This window comes from Balaenoptera borealis, assembly GCF_965194805.1.
Source record: "Balaenoptera borealis genome assembly, chromosome: 20".
NCBI classification, from domain to species: Eukaryota; Metazoa; Chordata; class Mammalia; order Artiodactyla; family Balaenopteridae; genus Balaenoptera; species Balaenoptera borealis.
In genome coordinates, this window is record NC_138879.1 from 22,461,995 (window position 1) to 22,488,281 (window position 26,287).

General features: G+C 44.9%; 2 protein-coding genes across 4 annotated transcripts in view; one reads left to right on the forward strand and one right to left on the reverse strand.

Moving 5' to 3' along the window:
• The window catches only part of EFTUD2 (elongation factor Tu GTP binding domain containing 2), a 34,704-nt gene extending 12,979 nt beyond the window's left edge, over positions 1 to 21,725 (reverse strand). For both annotated transcript variants that reach the window (XM_082374374.1, XM_082374373.1), the window contains exons 1-11: positions 21,593 to 21,725; positions 17,959 to 18,067; positions 14,447 to 14,612; positions 13,711 to 13,789; positions 11,189 to 11,264; positions 10,641 to 10,706; positions 9,830 to 9,865; positions 8,270 to 8,360; positions 7,254 to 7,336; positions 5,080 to 5,246; positions 2,540 to 2,664 (exon numbers count right to left, since the gene is read on the reverse strand). In XM_082374374.1, coding sequence (XP_082230500.1) covers positions 2,540 to 2,664; positions 5,080 to 5,246; positions 7,254 to 7,336; positions 8,270 to 8,360; positions 9,830 to 9,865; positions 10,641 to 10,706; positions 11,189 to 11,264; positions 13,711 to 13,789; positions 14,447 to 14,612; positions 17,959 to 18,063 — 994 coding nt within the window. In that variant the 5' untranslated portion in view covers positions 18,064 to 18,067; positions 21,593 to 21,725. The remainder of the gene's footprint in view (positions 1 to 2,539; positions 2,665 to 5,079; positions 5,247 to 7,253; positions 7,337 to 8,269; positions 8,361 to 9,829; positions 9,866 to 10,640; positions 10,707 to 11,188; positions 11,265 to 13,710; positions 13,790 to 14,446; positions 14,613 to 17,958; positions 18,068 to 21,592) is intronic.
• Positions 21,726 to 21,929: 204 nt separating this feature from the next.
• Positions 21,930 to 26,189, forward strand: DNAAF19 (dynein axonemal assembly factor 19). Of its 2 annotated transcripts, none has more exons than XM_082374422.1 (4): positions 21,930 to 22,044; positions 23,518 to 23,669; positions 24,069 to 24,205; positions 24,831 to 26,189. In XM_082374422.1, exons 2-4 carry the CDS (start codon positions 23,527 to 23,529, stop codon positions 25,307 to 25,309), a joined length of 759 nt encoding a protein of 252 aa, XP_082230548.1. In that variant the 5' UTR covers positions 21,930 to 22,044; positions 23,518 to 23,526; the 3' UTR covers positions 25,310 to 26,189. The 2 variants fall into 2 exon arrangements, with proteins under 2 accessions (XP_082230548.1, XP_082230549.1); XM_082374423.1 differs by lacking the exon at positions 21,930 to 22,044 and adding an exon at positions 22,057 to 22,862 and having other exon boundaries at positions 24,069 to 24,201; positions 24,878 to 26,189.
• Positions 26,190 to 26,287: the final 98 nt, after the last annotated feature.

A 26,287-nucleotide genomic window follows, 5' to 3' on the forward strand; every position in this document is an offset into this window, starting at 1 on the left:
AGAGGAAATTCATCACCTTTTCCCTAAAGCCACATTCCCTCAGACTTTTCGCTCCCTTTCAGTGAGGCCATCATCGGCACTTCAACCAAGCTCAAAATCTCTTTGTTGCCCACTTGGTTAATCACCACATTTCCCCTTCTTTCCCACGTTATTAGTTACTTTAACCCTCTCTCCTCTGTGAACCGCTGTTTCTTTTACACACCTCTATTACTGCACTTAACATACACTGTATTATAATCACTGGACTGAGCTGCCCGAGCACTCACAGAACCAGGCCTAGTGCGTAACAGACGTTTAATACGTGCTTACTCAAAGAATGAGTGAACACCTCTCCAATCCCCCTGCCCCCTTTCAATCTCAAAGATAACATCAAGCCAATAATCACAATCCTGTATCTGTATATTGGCGAAAATGTCTAAATAAGCGTCCCTTCCCTCATCATTTCCTCTCTCTGGCCTATCTTCCATCAGCTCTGCACATATCATCCCACTCCAATCTTTATTAGCTCCTAACTGCCTACAGGATAAAGTCTAAATTCCTTAACCTCGCATTCCAACCCTCCCCAATGTGGTCCCAACCCAGCCTCCCAGTAGTTTTACTTCAACTCTTCTCCTTGATGGAACAGTCCACTATTCCTGAACAGCCGCCCGTGGGCCAACACCACCCGCCTCCACGCCTCCTCTCCCAGCCCAGCGAGTCTGGACCTCCTGGCTCCCTACTCTCCACCGTCAAAGCCCCGTCTCCTTCAGGCAGCCTCCCCTAGGCCTTTGCAGCCGAATTCCCTCAGCTCCACCTGCCTACGGCAGCCCCCAGGCACTAAGCCTACACCACCTTACACTGTCATTCATCACTGTGGGATTCTGTCTACCCACTGGATGAAGTTCCCAGGAGTCAGAGATTATTCATCATGCCTTGTGTTCCTAGTAAGAAGACATGGTATCAATTTTGGCAGGATGATGTGATTAAAAAAGCACCAAAGTGGATTCTAGTCCCAACCCCATCAATAAGGTCTGTGTCCCTGGGCACAGTTTTCCCACATGTAAAACGATGGGGAAGGACGCAGTGATCTCTGATTCCTTCCAGTGCTGACTTTCCAGAAGTCCATACGTGGCTTTTCATAATGATGCTGGGGCTCAAAGCTGGCTTCTTTGGAAACTAACAGTGGGTTCGAAGGGTGAGTAATCATCTCTCCTGAGGCTCAGAGCCATTTTCAGTCAGAAACTGAACCGTCAATACATTATAATTACAGAAACAATCTTGGATTTTGCTTCATATGTTGATACAAACAACATTCAGAAACATAACCTGGAACCTTGTTCAGGTGAATTTCATTTACTGTCTGTCCATCTATACATTTTTTAAAAAAGAGCCATTTGGAAACAACCAAAATATATGTCTAATGATGAGAAAGCGAATAAGTTATAGTACATCTATACAGCGGACCAATAGGCAGTTACATAAAATCATTTTTATCAATAAATTTTAATAGGCAAATTATTGTGATCTAATGCTAAGTGAATACTTATCTTATGCTATTATACTATATGTATATATATAAAATACGATCTCTTTTATGTAAAACACTGAACTGAGAAAGAAGGAACTACATCAGAATGTTTGCAGTAGTTATGGTAATGAGGTTATGGGTGAATTTTGTTTCCTTCACATTTTACTGTATTTTCCACTGTTCTAAATAAGGATGCAGTAAATATGTACATATTTTAAAAAAGACGAAGTTTTAATTGGTCCATTATTTTCACCAGAGCAAACGTTTCCACGTTTGAGAGTGAGGCAGGACCAGTGACTAAAGAACACTGGTGCCCCAACGCCAGCGCTGACCAGCTGTGAGGCTTCTCACTGAGCCTGTCTCCTCAGCTCCAAAAATGGGGGTGACAAAGACCTCTGTGCGGAAGTACAGTATTTGACACACAGGCTACACACTGACACCCAGGACATGGTTCCTACTAGATCTGAGGGAACTGGGGAGGCACAGAGGTGGAGCGCACGGGAACCTCTTGAGAGTTGGGGAGCTGGTCCCAGGGTTCTGGTGTTGCGGCTCCAGGGGCCTATACAATCATTCCGCTGGACGTCCCAGTGGGCTGCGAATCCAACTCGAGTTCTCAAGTGGGCCTACAAAACTTCTATGTGCCTGGATATAGTTGGAAAGACAGCTAGAAGCACGACCGGTGAGAGAGATTCCATCTCTGAGAAAGAGGCCTGAATGGCTTTGGAGCCATGGATAATTCCTTCTTGACAAAATCTGTTTCACCCTAGGAGAGATTCTTATTCCTAACTTGAGCTCCCTCTCCACCCATTTCTTCCCAGGCACCTTTATCCCTCTATTTATTGTTTGGAAAGCAGTTAGCCCGAGGAAAGAGCCTAGGTGCCAAAAAGAGCCCCAGATGGGAAGACAACACTTGATAAAATGCCTCCCTCCGACAGGGGACTCTGGCATGAAGCCCATTTCTAAACCATTCAGCAGGAAAGGCACACATGACTCTGGGGAAGCTGGAGAGACAGACTGCCAGCCAGAGCTTACCAAAGGTGTCAGCGTAGATCTTGGCAAAGGAGCCCAGTGTGAAGCAGATGCTGTACTGGGAGCTGGAGAAGCAGACGTTGCCCAGGAGCGGGGAAAGGATTAGGTTCTCGTCAGTGGAATACATGCTGAAACAGAGACAGCCGTGAGTGCAGAGCCAGGCTGGGCAGCAATGCCGGCGCGATGCCAAGGGTGAAGGGCGCAGGGACTCAATATCACAGCTTCTTTCCAGCCCTCACCCTCAGAAGGGGCTTGCGTTATACACTCGGCTTTGCCAACAGCCTGATCCAAGAAAGTGACATGATGGAGCTGTACCCTAACCCCCAGTAACAAAGTGATTTCCCAGAGCTGGAAACATTCTGCGTGATCTTGAAGAAGTTAACTGCGCCAGACAAGGGGAAACTTGGAGGACAGAGACAAAGACCTTGGAACACAGGAAACTAATCTAATGTGATAAGATTAGAGAAATCCAACATTTTAGAGGAATCTCAATTTCACAAAGAGAAACACCAGTGTAAGTAAATGAATGAATGAAAAAAAAGCAACTTTGCCCCCTGCTCTCACTGCCCTACTCTTCATTGCCTTGTCTGGCTTTGCTTTTACAAATTCATGTTAAAACGTTCAGTCTTAAAAGCCATGCAGAAGCCACAGCACCCCAAGTTCACTAGCATTTATAAGAAAACCAGCTGTACACAGGGATCAAATTCACAACCCTAGCCTTTCTGACACCCTGCTTTACGCAATTTCTTTTCTTTTTAAAAAATATTTGGCTGCGCCAGGTCTTAGTTGCAGCGTGCAGAATCTTTTTAGCTGCGGCATGCGAACTCTTAGTGGCGGCATGTGGGATCTAGTTCCCTGACCAGGGATCGAACCCGGGCCCCCTGCGCTGGGAGCGCAGAGTCTTAGCCACTGGACCACCAGGGAAGTCCCTGGAATTTCTTAATTTAGAAATAAAAGTATTGGCTTATAAAGAGTAGTCCCCTACCATACTCCCAAGTTATGGTCCCCAGAGGCAATTGCTTTCAACTCTTTTAAAGGTGCTTCTAGAGCATTCACCTCCATATTTCTAAATAATATGTTCATGTTGCTATTTCTTTTTATTTCTTTCTTTTTTTTTTTTTTTTTTGGCTGCATTGGGTCTTCGTTGCTGTGCACGGGCTTTCTCTAGTTGCGGCGAGCGTGGGCTGCTCTTCGTTGTGGAGTACAGGCTCTATCTAGGGGGCGGGCTTCAGTAATTGTGGCACGTGGGCTTAGTAGTTGTGGCTTGCGGGCTCTAGAGCCCAGGCTCAGTAGTTGTGGCACACCGGCTTAGTTGCTCCGCGGCATGTGGGATCTTCCCGGACCAGGGCTGGAACCCGTGTCCCCTGCATTGGCAGGCGGATTCTTAACCACTGCGCCACCAGGGAAGCCCCATGTTGCTATTTCTTGTTTGGTCGTTGAGATGTGACTTCTTGACTTCCTATTCTGGTACATAAGGATTTAGCCCTGTCCAAGCCGTCCCCCCTTTAGAGAAGTTTATCATTTCATCTTTTCGACTCTGGCCATTATATGGGCTCCAGTCATTCTCAGCCCTTCCAGTAACAGGGAGAAGATACCCCTGTTGAGAATCAGTGTTACAAACTGGGGGATGGCGGGGCGGGGTGTCTGAAGGTGAACCTGTCCCCGCCACGAGAGTACTGTCCCTGATCCTCAGCTGGAGAGGAGCTCTCTCAGGAGGGCAGCCTCCTCCCAGGCCCTGCAACGGACCTCAAAAAGTCATCCAGTACATCCTTCAGCCTACAGATAAAACTGTCTTTAAGAATATATTCAGGGAGTTCCCTGGCGGTTCAGTGGTTAGGACTCCACGCTTCCACTGCTGGGGGCCCGGACTGGATCCCTGGTCGGGGAACTAAGATCCCACAAGCTGTGCGGTGTGGCCAAAAAAAACTAATTTAAGCTATTCTTCAAAGCCACCTTGGTACTGTATTCTAAGGTCTCCCAACCATCACTCATAAACCCCAAATCCATCTTTTTGAAAAGCAGCTTCAACAAGAAATAAAAGCCAACAGTTCCTTCTCTCACTGAGTCTGTGCTAGTAAGATAATAGCAGCTAACATTACTCACCCATCAGTTACTGTATGCTGAGAACCGTGCTAAGTGTGTTACACTGGCTGTCTTTAATTCCTTGTAACATCTCATTGGGCAAATATTACTATTCCCTTCTTATGGAAGCAGAAACTGAGGCTCTATGAGCTTAAGGACTCTGCCCAACTTTACATGGTTGGTTCGGTGAAGACGAGACTGATTCTAGAGCTCAGGGCACTGACTGCAGTACTAAATTGAGGATGTGTGGCAAGCTGCATATCTGGTTAAGGAGCAGAGTTAATGAGGCCAAGGCGGCGGAGTCAATCCCTGCAGAGCCACAGAATGCGCCTCTAGCTGTGTCCAACAAGCTTGTCAACGCATGCCAAGGAATCAGAGTTGCCCCCAGAGGTGTTCCAAGGTTAAGATTTATAAAAACCAGAGTGCCGAGGACAGGAGGTCCACTCCCAGGGTTCCTCTACCTTATTAATCCGTTGACCTCATCTACAATGTGACGCAGCTTGTAATAAGCATCAGTGGGGGGCAGCTTCAGCTCCAGGATCAGCCGGTCAATCTTGTTGATGCACACGGTGACTGCCAGCCTCTCCTGCACGGCATGCTTGATCAGCCGCTCTGTGTTCAGCATCACCTGAGAGACACAAGGCTCAGAAGGTGGTGATGACAGCAAAGAGTGCAGAACAGTCCAGAGCAGAGCCAAAGAAGGTACTACTTAAAAATATGAAGAATGTGGAAAAGAGGAAATAGATTGTTGGGGGGAAGCAGAGGGTATCTTGCCCAATGGCAGATTCAGGAATTTTAAGAGGTGACCTTGCAGGATTGAGAAATGAATAAATACACTGATGATGTTGGGAGCCAGGTTTCTCGGTGCCAGAGAAGGAACCAAGGAAGGCTTGGGAAGAAGCCGTGGTGCTGAAATAGAATTGTGGGTATTAGGATAAATTGATTTTTTTCTTCTCTTCTACTGTGTTAATGGTTTTTAATATGTATGTGTAGAAACAGTTACAGATACCTTTGGGTGTATATTATCTGTGTTCAGTGAAAAGTCCTAGAAGCAATGTGTCCCAGTAGCAATGAACATACTCTGATCTTTGTTTCTAAGTATCTGTCCTCACTATAAGGAGCCAAAGCTCCATGGAGAAATGGCTGATTCCAGGATTGGGGCAGGGAAAGTACAAGATGACTCTAGGACATCTTTTTGTGCCTAAAAAAAGATGGGGCATGTCAAAAGGATAAAGGAGCCAGCCTGAAGGAGTTCTCACTAGCCAAATCTGGGATAACTAGAATATTAAAAGATATAAAGATACTAGTGGATTATAACCCACTGAGTAAAATAAAAATCCGTGTATCCATACGGATAATAAATAAGCAAATGGAGAAGGGAAATCTCTTCCTTACAACAGAATTCCAACCAATAAATACAGAAGAAATAGTAAGAGTTAGAAAATCACCATTTGCAACTATTATATCAATAAGCTAGGAATGACCAATGGATGATAAAACTGGTAAAGTTTGATAAGGAATAACATGTATACGTAGACTCAAGGTATCACCCCACAAATCAGTTATTACAAGGGGGAAAACAGTAACTTTACATTGGAGAAGCCTGGCACACCCACCTTAACCAAGTGATCAAAGTTCACATCACCAATAATGGGATAAGGTTACATCATGGGCCTTCTGATGTGATGGACTAATAAGAACACAACTGTGCTGATATAGTATTCCTGCCCCAAATAACCTGAACCTAATCATGAGGAAACATTAGACAAACCCTGATTGAGAGACAGTCTACAAAATAAATGGCCTATACACTTCAAAAATGCTAACGTCATAAAAGACCAAGAAAGGTAAAAGAAGAATTCCAATTAAAAGAGACATGAAAATTAAATGTTATGCATCATCCTGGATAAGGAAAAAAATTCTATAAAGGACATTAATGAGACAATTAGTGAGACTGACTAAGGTCTACAGAAAAAGATCTGTACAACAATATTGTATCAACGTTGAATTCCCAGATTCTGGTAAGTGTATTATGATTATGTAAGTGAATGTCCTTATTCTTAGGAAATACATTCTGAAATATTTTATTTTCAAATGGTTCAAGGGGAAAACACATACGTGTGAGTGCATATGTACATGTACAGAGACAGAATTACAAATGAGGGTGTTCTCTGTACTACCGCAACTTTTCAGTAAGTTTGAAATTACTCCAAGATGAAGTCAATTTTTAAAAAGGTAACCCTGGCTCCCTCTGCTGGCTATCTCACCGATGACAACATGAATGAGGTTAGCCAGATCACCTAATCTTTGGGCCTTTTAACTCCAATCTCTCTTTACCTTAGACAAATCCATTAACATTTAAAACTCTCCTCTCTCCCTTTTATTTACCTTTGTCATTTTTGTGTTTCTGAATGACAATGGGTCCTATCATTTTGAGCTTCACTGGGCAGGGAGTGAGGGACTCACTGAGAACTAATTTTGACTTTCATTTGCTGCCCTAATTTTAGAGCAAAGGTGAGGCTTAATCCCACAGACTCTCACGTTCTCTAATTCCCAGCTCACTCAGAGCTCTGGGCATCGTGTGCGGCAAACATGACAGGGAGGAGGGGTCCTAAGAGAACTGACGCAGACTTACGCCCTCAGCAGCATCGATGAAAAGGACCACTCCATCTGAGATGCGCAAGCCAGCTGTGACCTCGTCAGAAAAATTCACGTGTCCTGAAAAGCAAATACCAAGTAAGTCGCCACTCGTGTGGTGGCAGGATGAGGCACAGTTAACTTGTACGTGGTCTGTGGGGCACTGCAAAGCATGTGAACCCACAAATACCCCCTTCCCTTCTCCCCACAGCTCCCTGCAGTGTGCAAAGTTCCACGTTAGAGCCACATCCTTGGATTATGCTTTTATACAGGAGGCCCCCAAACATAAAGAAAGCATTTTATCAAGGAGGGCACAACACATTCAACTCACAGACTAAACCAGTCTAATCAGCAGTGAACAGAGTTCTGCGGGACAGAAGACAATTTGGAAGCAGGAAAGAGGGCAAAGGAGGGCCTGGAGCACGGGAGCTGGTTCCTGGCAAGGTGGTGCTGGTGGGTGCGGGTAGGGGTCAGGGGCTGAGAGGTACGAGGGCATCGGGCATCTGATGGGGCAAAGAAGGCCAATCTGTCAAAACCCAAATTTTCCTATTTAAAAAAAGGGAACCCTGAGCTGGTCCTTCCCAAAGAGAAAGTCAGCCACAGGGTGAGGTATGCTGCTTCTATGGTAACCTGCATGTCCCCCAGCCATCGGTGTGTGCCCCCATAGTCTCCTTCAAAAGACTGAGACTGCCTGAGGCCGGGACCATGTCTGACTCAGCTTTGCTGCCCCAATGTCTAGCATGGGCTGACACAGGCTGAAATGAATAAGTGAATAAGATTCCCCCAAATTTAAATCTTCTAGAGCAGAGTCAAGAGAGGAACAAAATAGAAGGCCTGGAGCACACTGCTGGCTAATTAACTAGTTAGAAGCAAAGGAGACAGTTAAAAAAAGAAAATTATCTCAATGAAGGCAAGGGAATGTAAAAACAAAGACATAATGCTCTGCTCTGTTCTGGAAGCAAAAGAAACAAACAGGACAGGGTTCTGATGGTAAAAACTCAAGGAATGTCCTACCTGGAGTGTCCATGATATTGAAGAGGTAGGATTTTCCTTTGGTATCTGGCAAGACTACTGTCACAGGAGTACTCTTGATGCCAACACCCCTCTGAAAGCCGCAGAGAGAAAGAGGGCGAGAGTGATCAAGGCTTCTTCCTATTCAGGAGGGATTCACTCTGCTCTTGGATCTTTCCAGTTGCTAGTAAATTACACTGATGTCTCTCCTTGTAGTGGGTGTGATTTTTATCTAGGTCTCTAACCAGAATGACCTTAAAGATGAACAATCTTGATGTTAAAAAGCACTGGGGGGCTTCCCTGGTGGCGCAGTGGTTGAGAATCCACCTGCCAATGCAGGGCACACGGGTTCGAGCCCTGGTCTGGGAAGATCCCACATGCCACGGAGCAACTAGGCCCGTGAGCCACAGTTACTGAGCCTGCGCGTCTGGAGCCTGTGCTCCGCAACAAGAGAGGCCGCGACAGTGAAAGGCCCGCGCACTGCGATGAAGAGTGGCCCCCGCTTGCCACAACTAGAGAAAGCCCTCACACAGAAACGAAGAGCCACACAGCCAAAAATAAATAAATAAATAAACAAAGTAAACAATGCGTTTGAAAAAAAAAAAAAGCACTGGGGCGGGGCGGCGGGGGGAGTTGGTTCAAATACAAAAAAGTAAAAATAAAAAAATGAACAAGCTAGCAAAGCAGTATTAAACCTTAATAGAGAATCCAGAGTCCTAAAATCTTATCCTCCTCATACACTGTAAACAAAAATAATTAAGCACAGTACAAGTAAAAAGAAACAATCTGCGGCATTTTAGGTTTTCTTAAAAATATATTATAAAAGCTGTAACAGAATATAAGTATTAAAACAACTCCAGTCAAACAAATATATAAATATATATATAAAAAAACAATAGCTAGTATCTGTTGAGTGCTTAACATATGCCAGCACCGTTCAAGGTTCCTTTGGTTAATCACAGTACTTACACTCTTGTGCTTTCCATGTGATCATTTATGAGAGACAGAAATAAAGAAGAGGGGGAAACAGAAGGGATTAGAGGGGAGAGACAAAGATCCAGATGGAAAGAAAGACCAACCAGTAAGAATGGGAAAGACAGAGATGTATGCTCACTCTTTTATACAGAAAGAGAAGCACAAAGACAGACGAACCCATTCTCCAGGAGAAGCTACCCCCAGAAAGATCAACATATGGATGGAGTCATCTTACAGATTTTAAGGATGATGTCATTTTATAAATCATGTTTAGCTTCTGCAGAACTTACAGCATAAATGTACACATCACCTCTTAGCATTTGCCCTACTAGGCTAAATTAAATCCAGCCAAAGATAGGAGGGTCTCCCCTTTTACCCTACAGTTTGCCTACCCAGCTCTCTTTCAAGTTATAGATCATAGTATGACCGAGAGAAGCAGGGAGATAAAGAGATGAGGGGTGGGAGTGAGGGTGGGGAGGTGTGTGGTATGGACCAAAATGTTACCGTAAAGCTCTTCGACATTCCCTACAAGACTACTACTGCTGGGCCTGCTGTGGACAACAATCAGACTTCCAAAGGCACACTTACCTCTTGCTCTGTGAAGAGGATGTCAGTGTAGCACAGCTTTAAAAAAAAAAAAAAAAAAGGAACTGTAGTTACCTCCTGAATTCAGACTCCTCTCCCACACAAACCATCAATTACTTTCCCTCACCACCTCCCAGCTCAAGGGTCTCTGCCTCAGGAGGAGAATAGATGGAAGACAACAGGGTACCCCTACAGAAATTTCAGACAATGAGACCAGCACCCTCCCAGATGGAAAATGCTCCTGGGTGTGTGGTTGGTTGGGGAGTAGGGGAAGTCACTAAAGACCAGGTATGACTGAAGAGCTAAATTATATCAAATGCACTGAATTTTTCACAGTGGTACATGGAGACACATCTGGCCTTCATGGGACCCTGAACGTCAAAACAGTCATCTGGCCAAGACTGAACATTTATTGCACTGAGACTTGCAGCCCCACTTGGCCTCATTCACAGGCATTTAAATTTATCATGAAAACAACAAGGTCCAATTGTATTATATTTATAGAGAAGCTATTAATACTATGACAGGAAAGAATAGGTTATCGAAGTCAGCACGTATCAGAACAGAGGAGGGATCCCATGCGCGGAACAGATCATCCAAAAATACTGCACGCTAATATTCTCTCTGTTTCTGAGAAAGTTGAAATTATTTTCTTAAGGCCTATTAATAGAAATTACAATTATAAAGCAGCACATTATATGCATCATTATTTACAGTGAGAGTGGGAAGGTGGAAGAAAGGGAAAGGAGAGAGACACCCACCCCTGTATATTCTGAATGGTTCATCCTAAACCTTCAACAGAATTTCTACTCACATCTTGGTCGTAGCGCTTTCTGATTTCCGGGTGAGTCTGCTCTATTAAACAATCTACAAAACATGTCTGAAAGGGAAGAGAAAGTTAGGTTCTGCCAACCACAGAGAAAAATCTACTCTACCCTTCTCCCAGTTCCTACTACACCACATAATTTAGGGATAAAGAGAGGAAGAAGAGAGCAGGGAGGATTATGGGCCAGCAAAGAATTAACAATGAAGCCACAGGATTATTTTCAAATGAAAGATGAAATCTTTCTTAGACAAGCATCCCCCAGGAAATGAAAACTTATAAAATCAGAGCAAGGCTCAATTTCCCCTCTTCTGTCCAGATGTAGACACAAGGCTCAGGCATGCAAGTGGCTTAGCTTTCCATCTGCTGCTCAGGAAAAGCTAGAATTTCACAGCTCAGTTTCACAATAGGCATGGAGGCCCCCCAGAGTGAGGAGGTCCAGCCTTATGGCCTCAGACCCCAACGTGTGACTCTGAGGGCTGAAAAAATGAGCAGAAATGAAGAGCAACCCTGTTCCAAGTAGCCGAAAGCTCTCTCACCTTGCCATGGTGGAGATGACCACAAAGGGTCACATTTCTGATGAGCTCCGAATTATCCATCAGATCTGCCAAGAAACTGAAAGGAGAAAGGAAAAGAGCAAAAGGGACTTTGCCAAAAGTTTTCAAATGGGGGAGTGCTACAAAGGTGTTTTAGGTATTTTCGGCCAGGAACAACTTTCAGACCAACTGGAGAATTGTCAGAGGCAGAAGTGAGTTTCTACCTCTACACAGTTCTGGCTTTGGGAACGGAACGGACTTATTCATGAGGAGACACGACCTGTGAAATGTCATGGAGATTTCAACAGTAAAATAATGAAATTTGAAAAGCAAGCAAGAAGAAAAAACCAAATACCAGCACACACATACATGAGTACTGTTCAGTTCAAAACATTCAGGCTAGATGTTACACATTTACACCACTGATGCCAAGGGGACTTCAAATCACTTTGGGAGCTTTGCTTCTGAAACTGCCGTCACAGCTGGTTAACAAGGCTTTCAAGAAAACCTCATCTCATTAATGATGAGCAGAGGAGTTCCATCCTGATCAAAACCAACCCTGCCTTTCTTGCTTATCATCCGCATTACTTATGGTAAACAGCCTTCAGATGACTTTTGGCTCTTTGAAAAATCCAGCCTGGGGCTTCCCTGGTGGCGCAGTGGTTGAGAATCTGCCTGCCAATGCAGGGGACACGGGTTCGAACCCTGGTCTGGGAAGATCCCACATGCCACGGAGCAGCTGGGCCCGTGAGTCACAATTACTGAGCCTGCGCGTCTGGAGCCTGTGCTCCGCAACAAGAGAGGCCGTGATAGTGAGAGGCCCGCGCACCGCGATGAAGAGTGGCCCCCGCTTGCCACAACTAGAGGAAGCCCTCGTACAGAAACGAAGACCCAACACGGCCATACATACATACATACATACATACATAAAATAAATACAGTATAAAGTGTTAAAAATAAATAAATAAATAAATTTTAAAAATCCAGCCTGCTTTCAAAGATTGGAGATTTTTTAAAAAATCACCACTGAGAACACAAAAGAATATGATGCAAGTTCTGAAGAAAACTGAAAGGTTGTTTCAAAAATGTGTGAATGGGGGACTTCCTGGTGGCGCAGTGGTTAAGACTACGCACTCCCAATGCAAGGGGCCCGGGTTTGATCCCTGCTCAGAGAACTAGATCCCACATGAGATTCACATGCCACAACTAAGGAGCCCGCCTGCCGCAACTAAGGAGCCCGTGCGCTGCAACTAAGACCCAATGCAACCAAATAAATAAATATTAAAAAAAAAAAAAAAGTGTGAATGATGGCAGGTGAGCTGACCATTTCAGAAGGGACCTTACTCCTTTAGACATACAAGATGTCAGCATGTTTTAAAAAAAAAAGTTTCATTATTTAATAATGGGTCACAAGCACCTCAATATATGAGGGCCTTATAAGTGCATTTCCTCAATAAAAATATTTTCAAAAACAGTTTGCAATGTGAAGAGTCTAAACTATTCTACACATATCTACCTACCTGTGCCTCCTTTTCAAAATAAAGAGTTGTTATGTTCCCAAAACACTTAGCAACCATACCGAGTCAAAACATGCTCTGGTGGCCCCAACACTGACAATTATAATACCCAGTTCTGTCTCAAAGGCTGGCTTCTAATACCAAACTAAAGGTTTGGAAGAAGAGAAAATGGCTGAGATCCGGATGAGAGCCAAGAAGAAAGTTAAGATTGAGCCTAAATATCTCAGCAACGATATAAGCTGAAGGAAAATTTTGGCAAATTGTAGGAAGAGATTTTTGCTTTCACAATAATTCACTGCCGCAGCACCATGGATGGACCTAGAGATTATTATCCTAAGTGAAGTAAGCCAGACAGAGAAAGACAAATATCATACGATATCACTTATATGTGGAATCTAAAAGAAAAAAAAAAAAGATACAAATGAGCTTATTCACAAAACAGAAATAGGCCCACAGACATAGAAAACAAACTGACGGTTACCAAAGAGGAAAGGGGAGGGGAGGGGAGCGATAAATTAGGAGTTGGAGATTAACATATACACACTACTATATATAAAACAGATAACCAACAAGGACCTACTGTAGAACACAGGGAACTATACTCAATATTCTGTAATAACATATAAGGGAAAAGAATCTGAATCACTGTGCTGTACAGTAGAAACTAACACAACATTGCAAATCAACTATACCTCAATTTTTAAAAATTAAATAAATAAATACATAATAAAGAGCTCAGGGATATGCCCTTTTACCTACCAAAATAAATAAATACTTAAATAAAGTTGAAATCTGTCAGACTAGATCTGGCAGCAGGCAGCGACAGAGCTGAACCTGGTCATAGAGAGAAGTCAGCAAAATGACTCAGGCACAAACAGATGCCACTGCTCTCACCACCACCACCCCAAAAATTCACTGGTTACTTTAACCACAAACCACCTCCTACCTCCATGAAAAAACTGAACCTACAATATTCGTGCAGAGAGGCTGCAAGACCTTATAACTTACTCCATTTCATATACCGTGACAGGTAATGTCTGCTCCATCAGAGTGAATTTCTTGGTTTTCACCGGTTTAATAATGGGTTCTAGGAGGGAAAAAAAAGTAGTGATGTGTAGGTAGGCATAAAGCATAAAAATACAGAGCCCTATTCCATTAGACTGAGCTTTCAGAATGGATGATATATGACATCAATTTATGTTATTCTCGAGGACCACTCAGGTTGAGAAAGTTCTGGGAACGCTGTCTGGCATGAGACACTGAAGGATCTTGAATTGTGGACTGAGGTGTTTGGACTTCATTTTGTGGGAGGAAGGGAGAGGGACTGGATATAGGATGAGGTCAATGTCAGTTCAAAATCTCTCCTTGCATTTATAAAATGCAACTACTTCCCAGAAGATCAATGAAAATTATTAAGGAAGTGGAAAATAAGCATTGTGAGGACTAGTTAAAGAAACTGGTATTATTTGGATGGAAAAATATATTAGACCAGAGGGAGAACTTAAAAACAGTCTTCAAGAACCCAAACAAATATTAGATAAAGAAAGAAGTGACACTTATTTGCTTGCTAACAAGCTGTTTTGTTGAATATCAAAACAGGGTTAATTGAATCTCAATCCAGAAATACCACCTGAAAGAAAAACTAGTCAGTTCATTCACTGAACTTTCAAGACTGCTGATGGCTATGAAATGAAGTTTTCTAGCTTCAATTTCACCTCTCACAGCCCAGTGCCTCCAGACTCACCTGTGAGAGGCTGGGTGTCCTCCTCCTGAACTATGGTCTCCACTTCAGGACCGTACACCTCCTCAGCTGTGGGGTAGTACTTCTTGTCCTCATGCAGCACCACCTCCATCCCAGGGTGGTCTTCATCATGATCTCCTAGCTCGTCGTCGTCGTCATCATCATCGACCTAAAAGCAAGAGACGGAAGGAGGTTGGAAGAGGCATGCACTTTTCCTGCTCAATGACTCACTACACTACACGAGTTAAGAGCAATGACTTCACATGCCTGACAGCTTCTTATTTTGAGTTCTGTGCTACAGTCAGTGGGGCAGGTTCTACTCTTGCGTGATCCTTCACAAAGAGAAGACTGTAAGCCGTGGGTATGGACGGCTCTCCTGATTCAAATGGACCCTTTCTTAAATGCAGGCCATTGGTCACAAATGGATCAAGATTGGAGGCACTTTTCTGGATATTGCCCTATGCCTCACACATTAGGAATCCCATAGGACGGGAGTTCTTTGAGCACTATTCATCTCTGTGTCCTCGGTACACAGCATGGTGCCTGGCACATAGCAGACCATGTTAAATGAATGAACTCTCTCTACGTATTCCTGTCCCTGTTGAGTACTTCCAATAACAACAGTACTCACTCACAAGACAGCCCAGTTCCCTGTTGGAAAGTGAGTCTTCGTAAATGACTTCGAACTCACCTCCTTATAAATTAAAACCCACAGTCACAAGCAACGCTGAACAAAGCTATGCCCTCTTCTCCTAAAAAGTCTTTCAAATGATTAAAAGTGGCTACTACATAACCCTTTATGTTCCAAAACATCCTGGTTAATTCATTCGCTCAACAAATATCTACTGAGCACTTACTATGTGCCAGGCACTGTTCTAGGTACTGGTAATATAGCAATGCAAAAAAGAGAGGTGATGACATTTGAGCAAAAATCTGAGGGAAGAGAGAGTAAGTTCTACAAGTAAGTGGGGAAGAGCATTCTAGTTGGCTGAAACAGCAAATGCAAAGGCTCTGAGTCAAGGGTATGCCGGCAACTTTGAGGATTAGCAAGGAAGCCAGTTCAGTAAATAATGGGGAGAACAGTATAAGCTGAGATCACATAGGAGGTGATCATGTAGGATCTTCTGGATCATTCTAAGTAATCTAACTTTACTCTATGGCAGTGCTTCTCAGCCAAAGACAATTCTGTCTCCCAGGGAACACTTGGCAATGTCTGAAGACGTTTCTGGTTGTCACAGTTGGGTATGTGTGTGGGGGACCTAGTGGGTAGAAGCCAGGGATGCTGCTAAACATCCTATAAAGCGCAGGACAGCCCCTGCAACAAAGAATTATCTGGCCCCAAACGTCAATGGTACCAAGGCTGAGAAGCCCTGTTCTAGCAGTTCTGAGCAGAAGAGTAATATGATCAGGCTTTTGTTTTAAAAGACTCACTCTGGTCCCCAGACTGAGATATACTAAAAGGAGAGAGATTAGTTGGAAGGCTACTGCAGTGATACAGGAGAGAGATGGCAGTGATTGTGGCTTACGCCCAGAGGAGTAGCTGTGAAGGTGGAAGGAGAGGTTGGATTCTGCATATATTTTAAAAATAGAGTAAAAAATGTATTCTAGTGAATTCAGAGTAGGAATGAAAAAAAAGAGGCAAGGTTTTTGACCTGAGCAACCGGGGAATGGCCCTGTCTTTACTAGATGAGGAAGACTGTAAGAGGAGGTTGGAGGCAGAAGCAGGGGACAGGGGATGGAGAAGCTCTGTGTTTAGGCCTTAGATATGCTAAGTTTGAGATGCCATATTAGACATCAAGTAGAGATGCCAAGTAGAAAGCTAGACATACAAACCTGAGGTTCAAGAGAAAGGTGCAGGTTGGAGATATAAATTTGAGAGTCCTCAGGGAATAGAAGGGATTTGACATACTGGATAAGATGACCAGGGGAGTGAGTGCAGATAGAGAACAGGTATTAGGAATGGAGCCTTGGGGCCCATTGACAGTTAAGAGGTCAGGGAGATGAGGAGGAACCAGCGGCAAAGACTGAGAAGGACCGGCCAGAGAAGAGAAGGAAAACCAGGGGATTCCCTAGAAGCCAAGGGAAGAGAGTATTTTAAGGAGGGAGGGATCAGCTGGGCCAGATGCTGCAGACAGGTCAAGCAGGATGAGCACCGGGTCTGGGGCAGAGGTCACTGATGACCCTGACAAGAGCAGTCTGTGTGGAATGGGAGAGGCAAAACAACAAAACTTGGTTTCAGAGAAAATGGGAGGAGAGGATTTGGAGACAGCAAGTAACAACTCTTTTGTGATGTGCCGCATTGGGAAACAGGGAAATGGGAGGTAACGGAAGGGGGCTATAGGGTCATGAAAGGATTTTATCATGAAACAACAGCATATCTGTATGCTGATGGGGATGATCTAGTAGAGAGGGAAAACTAATGACATGGGAGAGAGGGGAGAATTGCTGGGGTGAACATCTTGAGTAAATGAGAAGGGATGATGGAAAAATCAAAAACACTAGTTCAAAAAGACATATGGGGGCTTCCCTGGTGGCGCAGTGGTTGAGAATCTGCCTGCCAATGCAGGGGACACGGGTTCGAGCCCTGGTCTGGGAAGATCCCACATGCTGCGGAGCAACTAGGCCCGTGAGCCACAACTACTGAGCCTGCGCATCTGGAGCCTGTGCTCCGCAACAAGAGAGGCCGCGACAGTGAGAGGCCTGCGCACCGCGATGAAGAGTGGCCCCTGCTTGCCACAACCAGAGAAAGCCCTCACACAGAAACGAAGACCCAACACAGCCAAAAATATAAATTAAAAAAAAAAAAAAAAAAAAAAAAGACATATGGGGGCTTCCCTGGTGGCGCAGTGGTTGAGAGTCCGCCTGCCAATGCAGGGGACACGGGTTCGAGCCCTGGTCTGGGAAGATCCCACATGTCGCGGAGCGGCTGGGCCCGTGAGCCACAATTACTGAGCCTGCGCGTCTGGAGCCTGTGCTCCGCAGCGGGAGAGGCCGCGATAGTGAGAAGCCCGCGCACCACGATGAAGAGTGGCCCCTGCTCGCCGCAGCTGGAGAGGGCCCTCGCACAGAAGCGAAGACCCAACACAGCCATAAATTAATTAATTAATTAATTAATTTAAAAAAAAAAAAAAAAAGACATATGCACCCCCAGGTTCATAGCAGCACTATTTACAACAGTCAAGACATGGAAACAACCCAAGTGCCCATCAACAGATGACTGATTTAAGAAGACGTGGTACATGTATACAGTGGAATATTACTCAGCCATAAAAAAGAATGAAATATTGCCATTTGCAGCAACGTTGATGGACCGAGAGAATATCATACTAAGTGAAGCCAGACAGAGAAAGACAAATATTATATGATATCACTTATATGTGGAACCTAAAACACAACACAAATGAATCTATATACAAAACAGAAAGAGACTCACAGAAACAGACTCACTAATTTATGATTACTACTTTATTGCTTTCTTAAAAAAGAGAGATGAAAAAAGTATATATTTGTTTTACCTCATCAAGATCTTTGGTCTCTCTGCCCAATTCATCATCATCTTCATCAGAATCAAGCTCTGGTCCAATATAATTCCCAAACTCATCATACAAGTCAGTATCCATGATGCTAAAATTCAAGAAGAGAAGAGTTAGATGCTGGCAAGGTAATCAAGGCCTCCGCCCTAGCCTGTGGTTGACCATATCCCTCACACAATCTCCTCTCCAGTTACATCAACCTACTGACTGCTCCTCCAAAGCCCTGTACCTTCCCCTCCTGTCTGTTCCACTCCTGTTTCTGTTTACATATACTTCACCCACTTCTTTTTTCTAATACTAAACAAATTTTAATTTTAAAATAATTAAATACCAGAAAGTTGCAAAAATAGTACACATAACTTTCTTTCTCCTAAATTATTTGCAAATAAGTTGCTGACACAATGTCTCATCGCCTCCTCATACTTTAGTGCAGCAGTTGGTAAACTATAGCCTGTGGCCAAATCTGGCCTGCCAACTGTTTTCATACAGCCCTGAAGGTAAGATGTTTTTTATTATTTTTAAATAGTTGAAAGAAATCAAAAGAATAATATTTCATGACACATGAAAATTAATTATATGAAATTCAAATTTCAGCGTCTATAAAAACAGCTTTATTGGAACACAGCCATGCTCATTCTTTTTTTTTTTTTAATTAATTAATTTATTTATTTATGGTTGTGTTAGGTCTTCATTTCTGTGCAAGAGCTTTCTCTAGTTGTGGCAAGCGGGGGCCACTCCTCATCGCGGTGCGCGGGCCTCTCACTATCGCGGCCTCTCTTGTTGCAGAGCACAGGCTCCAGACTCGCAGGCTCAGTAATTGTGGCTCACGGGCCCAGTTGCTCCGCGGCATGTGGGATCTTCCCAGACCAGGGCTCGAACCCGTGTCCCCTGCATTGGCAGGCAGATTCTCAACCACTGCGCCACCAGGGAAGCCCCATGCTCATTCTTTTATATTGTCTGTGGCTGCTTTCACACTGTAACAGCGGAGCAGAGTAGCTGCCACTGAGATCATATGGCCCACAAAGCCTAAAATATTTACTATCTAGCCCTTGACAGACAAAGTTTGCCAACCCCTGCTTTTAGTGCATGTGATTCCTACAAACAAGGACATTCTCCTACATAACCACAACACAACCATCAGAATCAGAAAACACTGACATATTACTACCACCTAATCCACAGGCCCCCATTCAAGTTTCACAGACTGTTCCAATAATCTGCACAGCAAAGGAGCCAATCCAGGATTCCATGTTTGCATTTAGCTGTCATGTCTTTAGTCTCTTTCAATCTGGAACAGTTCCTTGGTCTTTCCTTTGACTTCTATGACTTGACACTTTTGAAGATTATAGGCTAGTGAGTTTGTAGAATGTCCCTTAATTTAAGTTTGCCAATGTTTCCTCATTATTAGATTCAGGTTATGCATTTTCTGGCAAGAATATCACAGAAGTGATGCTGTGCTCTTTTCAGTGCATCTTCTAACAAGTGGCATATGATTTTAATTTGTCCCATCAGTGGCGATGTTAACTTCACCACTTGATTATGGTGGTGCCTACCAGGCCTTTCCATTGTAAAGTTACTTGCTTTCTCTTTGTAATTAATAAGTATTTTGTGGGTTGTCTCCACTTCAATTATTGAAATTCTATTCAAAGTAACAGGTCAAATACCACCTCCTTCAAGCCTTCCTATAGCCTCAATTTCTCACTCTCCTATACTGCTGTAGCCTTTTGTGTCTTTATCAGCATTTAATTCTGTCATGAATGGTAGTTAACTGTACTAATTACCCTCACCAACATCTCTATAGCTTACAGTAATAGGCAACAGACCAGAGTGTGGGTTAATGGTCAGGGCTCTGGAGTTGGGAGACCTAGATTTGAATCCAAACTTTGTCACTTAATAACTATGTCATTTCAGGTTATTTCACATCTCCGAGCTTGTTTCTTTAATTGGAAAATAAAGTGATTAATCCCCATTGCATAAAGGGTTATGAGAATTAAGCAAAATAGGCTGTGTAAAGAATTTATTACAGTTCCAGGCTCAATAAATGTTAGCTAGCATTATTTTTTGGCCATTCTTGAATACAGGAACCCTGTGTTCCTTGTGCCCACCTGCCAATGACCAAGACAGCGTTTCACGTAAGTAGGAAGTGGATAAATGTTAACTGAACAGAATGTTTAATTTCGAAATACTGATATTTCTTTCATGAGGCTAATCCTTCCACCTCCCTCAATGCCCTTGTTGAGTGCTGACTGTGGATAAAATAGAGAATTAAGAGCTCCAAGCACTAATAATTAAATGTAAATTATTATGGAAACTTTCATATGCATAGAGATTCTTTTTACTACCAAAGAGCTACCACATCTGTGCACATTTCATTCTCCCAAGACACCCATGAAATGACTGCAGAAATTTTTACAGAAGGCTGTTCATGGAACAACCCACCTCATTTCTGCTTCAGGGCCACTGCACTTACTATTCTCTTCCAAAATGCTCTCCCCTTGGGCATGTATACCTTGTTCCTTCATCTCACCCAGGTCTCTACTACATAAAACGTCACCTTCTCTGAGAAGCCTCCCCTTGTCACTCTAAAAAAAGCTCCACCCATACACATTCTCCAACCCCCACTTTCATTGTTTTATTATTTTTATTAACATTTATCATTAGCTGACACGTATCTATTCGTGTATTTACTGTCATCTCTCCAACTACAGTTTAAGCAACGACTGTTTTTTTTCACTTAGAACGGTGCCTGGCACAAAACAGAACCTCAATCAGTATTTGCTGAATGACTAAATGAGTGACTCCAACAAGGCACAGAGAAGATAGGTGACTTGCCCACAGTTGCACAAATTAGTGAACTTCGGTACCAAACTTCACCGCAGCTTCCCACCACAACGCAGGCTCTCCAAGGAATACAGAGTAAGGACGGAGGGAGCTTGGTAGAGAAAGGGTGAAGGCGGCACAGTTGGAAGAGGGAGTGAGACAGGTGCATGGACAGTGCAAGAACGACCCCTGCCCCGGGAAAGGGTTTTAAAGATGGACGACAGGGGCTCCCCTGGTGGCGCAGTGGTTGAGAATTTGCCTACCAATGCAGGGGACACGGGTTCGAGCCCTGGTCTGGGAAGATCCCACATGCCGCGGAGCAACTAGGCCCGTGAGCCACAACTACTGAGCCTGCGCGTCTGGAGCCTGTGCTCCGCAACAAGAGAGGCCGCGACAGTGAGAGGCCCGAGCACCGCGATGAAGAGTGGCCCCCGCTTGCCGCAACTAGAGAAAGCCCTCGCACAGAAACGAAGACCCAACACAGCTTAAAAAAAAAAACAAAAACAAAAAAACCAACGTTTAAAAAAAAAAAAGTTAACTTTAAATGAAAAAGGTAGCCATTTAAATTCTACAGCTTAAAAAAAAAAAAAAAAAAAGATGTACGACAGGAGGGAACCCCGGAATCGGTGGGGGGGGGGCGGGGTGGGAGGGCTTTCATTCCCTTTCCCGCCTCAATTAACCCATCTGTAAAGTGAAAGGAGAAGATAGCATATAACGTTTCCTCCACATCTGACATTATTTAATTTCCCATCCCACAAGAGCAACCTTCCCATGCCGTGGACCCGCGTCAGCTCACCTCCCGCTGCTCAGCCAAAAACTCCGAGTCAGCCGCCGGAGACCGCGCTTCCGTCCCACGCCGCCGCACCGCCTGCGCCCGCTGTTCGGAAGGACCCCGCAGACGCCGCGGTCGCGTTTCTGCCCCGGAGGACAGCCCTTTGCCTGTGGACCAGCTCGGAAGAATGCCGGCCGCGGACACAGGAACCTGCGAGGCGGAGTTGTGGGTCCCCAAACCAAGGCGTGGGCTGCTCCGAAGAAAGCAAGGCCCGAGGAGGCGAGAATCTGGTCAGGCGCCTCGGGGCCACCCTGACGAGGGCGGGGGGCCTTCGGGGTGGTCACGTGGGCAGGCTGTTGGAGCAGTTGCTGGGCAACCACAGCTGCTGGGCGTGGTCTACACTGAGCCGACTTGGTCTGGCGGTAACTGGGGATCCCCAAAGAAAGGAAACCAGGGCCCTGGCTGCTGGGGTGAAGGTCAGGGGGCAGGAGGATTAGATGTTCTATTTATTTCAGTGACTGGCAAGGGCTCAGAACTAGACAGGAGCCAGGACACCTGAGTTCAGTTCCTGGCCAACCCAGCCTCCTTCTTGGTCTTCAAGCTTACCCATGTTGGGGTGGAGGGGGAGGGCACGGGGTTGGTTGTAGACGTCAAGCTTCCCTGCCCTAAGACTGTTGATGATGACTTCACCACTTAATCTAGCTTAGTGCACTAAGAGTCTGATGTTCAAAGGGGTCTCACAGTAAGGAAATGCTAGAGCCAAGACTAGAACACATATAGGTGATCTCCGTGTAGAACGGGTCAGTCAGCCTCAGATATGCGGAGGCTGCAGAAGTACAGTGGCAGAGCTAAAGAGGTTGCCCAAGAACCTAGGAATCTGTGCTCCAGCCCTGGCTGGACAGAGGGATTTGGAAACGGGGATCATTGAGCCCCTTCTTCTGCCACCTCTACTTGATTTCCTGCTCAGTCTCTGCATCTGGATTGGGTGGAAAGTATCATTCCTCGTTAAAGACATTTAACAATGAGTGGAATTTTATCCCAGGGCTCAAGAGTAGGTTACAATAGTTCTGCTTTTGTGTGAGGGCCTCTATCACAACTCGCTATAGAGTGAGTCCATGTGGAAATGTGAAGGGACTGAATTCTGAAATCTAAATGCTTCCTCAGCCAAAGCACCAATACTAAAATATTTTTAGAGGCAGAATAAAAAAGAATGAAAAATTGCCGTTTAAAACAACATGGATGAAAAAAAAAAAAAAAACCCAACATGGATGGACCTAGGGGGTGTTATGCTAAGGTATTATACAGTATTACAGGATATTATAAGTCAGACAGAGAAAGACAAATACTGTATGATTCCACTTATGTGTGGAATCTAAAACACAAATGAACAAACAAAACAGAACAAACTGGTGGTTGCCAGAAGGGAAGGGGGTGGTGGGATGGATGAACTAGGTTAAGAAGCACAAACTTCCAGGTATAAAATATATGTTATGAGAATGTAATATACAGAATAGGGAATATAGTCAATAGTATTGTAATAACCTTAAATGATGACAGATGGTAACAAGACTTATTGTGGTGATCATCTTGTAATGTATATAAATGTCGAATCACTATGTTGTACACCTGAAACTAATATAACATTGTATGTCAATTATACTTCGATTAAAAAAATATTTTCAGAGGCAGAGAGCAAAATTTAGACAAGGCACTAAATTGAAAGTCAAGACTATTTTCAGTGGCAACAAATCTTAAGCAAGACCTCACTGTGCAACTCAGCTTCCCTCTGTAAAATAGAGAACTAGATTTTTATAACACCCCCCTCAAGATAAGTGACTAGATATCCAGAGTGCTTTGGGGTCATTTTGTGGGCTGGCAAAGAATCCAGATGCAACCCCCCACCCCTGATATTCACCCTCTGCTGACATTCATTCCCTTTGCCTTCCCAGGCACAGGCCATGAAAAGGAATGACATCATTGACTTCAAGGCTTTGGAGAAAGAGCTGCAGGCTGCACTCACTGCTGATGAGAAGTACAAACGGGAAAATGCTGCCAAGTTACGGGCAGTGGAACAGAGGGTAGCTTCCTATGAGGAGTTCAGGTCGGCTTACTGCCATTTTTCTCAGGCTCTCCTGTTATGGTTTACTATAGTGGATAAGAGCGTGCACTTGGAGTCAGACAATTCTGGGCTCAATCTTGGCCGTACCTTCTGCTACCTGTGTGATCTTGTGCAAGTTATTTAACCAATCTGAGCCTCTGTTCCTCATCTGTAAGAGAGAGTAACCATTGTCATGTTAAATGTTATTGCACATAAGATTCTGAGCACAATATCTGGCACATGGAAAGTGCTCAAAAGTTGTCAGCTATTGTTGCTGTTGTTGTTATTATTATTGTCATATTAGCCTGCCAACAGGTTCAGCCAGTATCACACAAAGTCCAGCCACCTCATACCTACAGACAGCATTAGGTCCATCCCCTAATCTCTGTCCTTTGCCTGTAGGGGTATTGTCCTTGCATCACATCTGAAGCCGCTGGAGCAGAAGGACAAGATGGGAGGAAAGAGGACTGTGCCCTGGAACTGTCACACTATTCAGGGAAGGCCCTCCCAGGATGAAACCACTGAAATCTCCCCGGTAGGTGAGGCCCAGCAGGATTCTCTGCCTTAAACCTCCAACCCTGTTTTCTTATAACACATATGTTTTCCTTATTTCTCATGTAAAGCCAACAGAGGCAGGTTTCTGCCTCCAATCCCAGAAAGAAAAGCAACCAACGGGTGGTGAGGCCAAAACTAACCAGAACAGGTCAGAAAGGTGGGCTCGGCAGGCCCCTGTCAGTCAGTCCTTGGTTCCCATTCCCAGATCAGATTTGGGTTGCTCTGCCTCGAGTTATATGGTATAGAGCCTATGATCCTCTGGCAGTGTTGGGAAGGAGATCTAGCCTGTCAGATCCTTAATACTCATCTTGAGTTCCTTTCTCTCCTCCCGAGGTTTCCAATTACCCCCTCTCCTGCCCTGCCCAGAGTAAACTCTGACTTAGTCTTGTAGATCAGGGCTATGTCTACATTCATCAGTAGGAAAATCCTGGTACAACTGAGAGTCTCAAATCACAGCCTGGGTTCCTTGGGACCCTCCCTCCCCATCCCATCCCTTGTTCCCTCGTCTGAAAATGAGGCCCACAGGGACCGCAGCCTTGCCAGTGCTCAGAGAGTGATACTAGAGCTCAGATGAAAATCCACAGGCTCCCCTCACTCTCACTGTCACAGAGCAGCTGCAGGAGCTCTGTACTCTCTTTCCTTCATCTGCGATCCAGGAGAGAACGCTCCTCCAGCCCGAGACCTCGGCTGAGTTCTACCGTGATTGGCGGCGATACTTGCGGAGTGGGCCAGAGCGCTACGAGGCCCTGCTGCGTCTCGGGGGCCCAAAGCTGGGCCGCCTCTTCCAGATGGATGTGGGCTTTGGGCTTCTAGGGGAGATGCTGATGGCACTGGCTGATCACGTGAGGCCAGCTGACTGGTGGGTGGTGCTGGGGGTCCTGCGCAGCCTGGCCAGCACGGGCCGCTTCACCCTGAACCTGAGCCTGATGAGCCATGCGGAGAAAGAGAGCTGCAGATCCTTGTTTCAGAAGCTGCAGGCCATGGGCACCCCCAGCCTGGAGGGGCGGGGTCTGGGGGAGCAGCCTGGTGGGCTCCAGGAGGAGGAGAGTCTTCTGCAAGAGCTGCTAAGGCTGTATCACGTGGACTGATGGGACCAGTTACCTTCAGAGGCCCCCAGTGGCCACTGGAGGCATTTTTTTGTTGTCTCGAGGGCTCTGCAGGACTGTAGTGAGAAGCCCACACCTAATTCCCTTCTGGTCTTGGAATTTTCACAACAAAAGCAGTAACTGAATTTTCCCTTTTCCTCCAGCCTCTTGGGGGCTCCATATGCTGAACTGTGTAGATCCACAGGATGGTCAAGGGCCCAAGAAGTTGAAAGACTTTTGCTTCCCACCCTTAGAGTCTGCCAGTCTGCTAGCCCATGGCCCTGAGAGATGGGTGCGAACCCAACCAAACACTGGTACCACCAGTTATAGCCTCCACTCAAAAAAAGTAAAAAGCAAAATTGTTAATCTTCCATGATAAATTAATACTGATCTCCATAGCTCTTAACAAGAGTATTTGTAACTGGAAACCAACAGAATGGACATTTAATCAATAAATGATCAAATGCTACCTCATTTGAGGTGCAGTATTTTTCTCCAGGGGCTGACTTCCCGTGCAGGTTGGACCTGGGAAAGCCCCAAGCCATCAGCTCAGGCCTGGCCAGCCTCCCAGGCATCTTCAGATGGCCAGATGTGCAGGTAGGAGGGTTTCCTTCAACTCCTGGATTAACCAAAGGGAGGACCTTTCCACCGGGCGGGCAGGCAGGGCAGGGCCTGGAACAGAGAGGCAGAGAGTTCCCTGTCCTGGTACCTGGGCCCTTGCTTCTCATTCTGGCTTCCCCTGACCCATTCTTGAGTGAGTGTCAGTGTTCTAGAAAGGGGAGAAAGGGCCAGGTTCTAGAATGGTTTTCCCTCAAGATCATGTCTGGAATGTTAGAAGGGCATCTTGTACTTCCACTGGGAATAAATTGCTTGGTCTGTGGCAGCTTCCTCTGCAGACTGTTGCTTCTTTTCCCGGCTGCTGAATCCTTTCCTCATATACGTGCCTCCTCCCAGCGGTGATTTCTAGAAGCCCCACAGGCC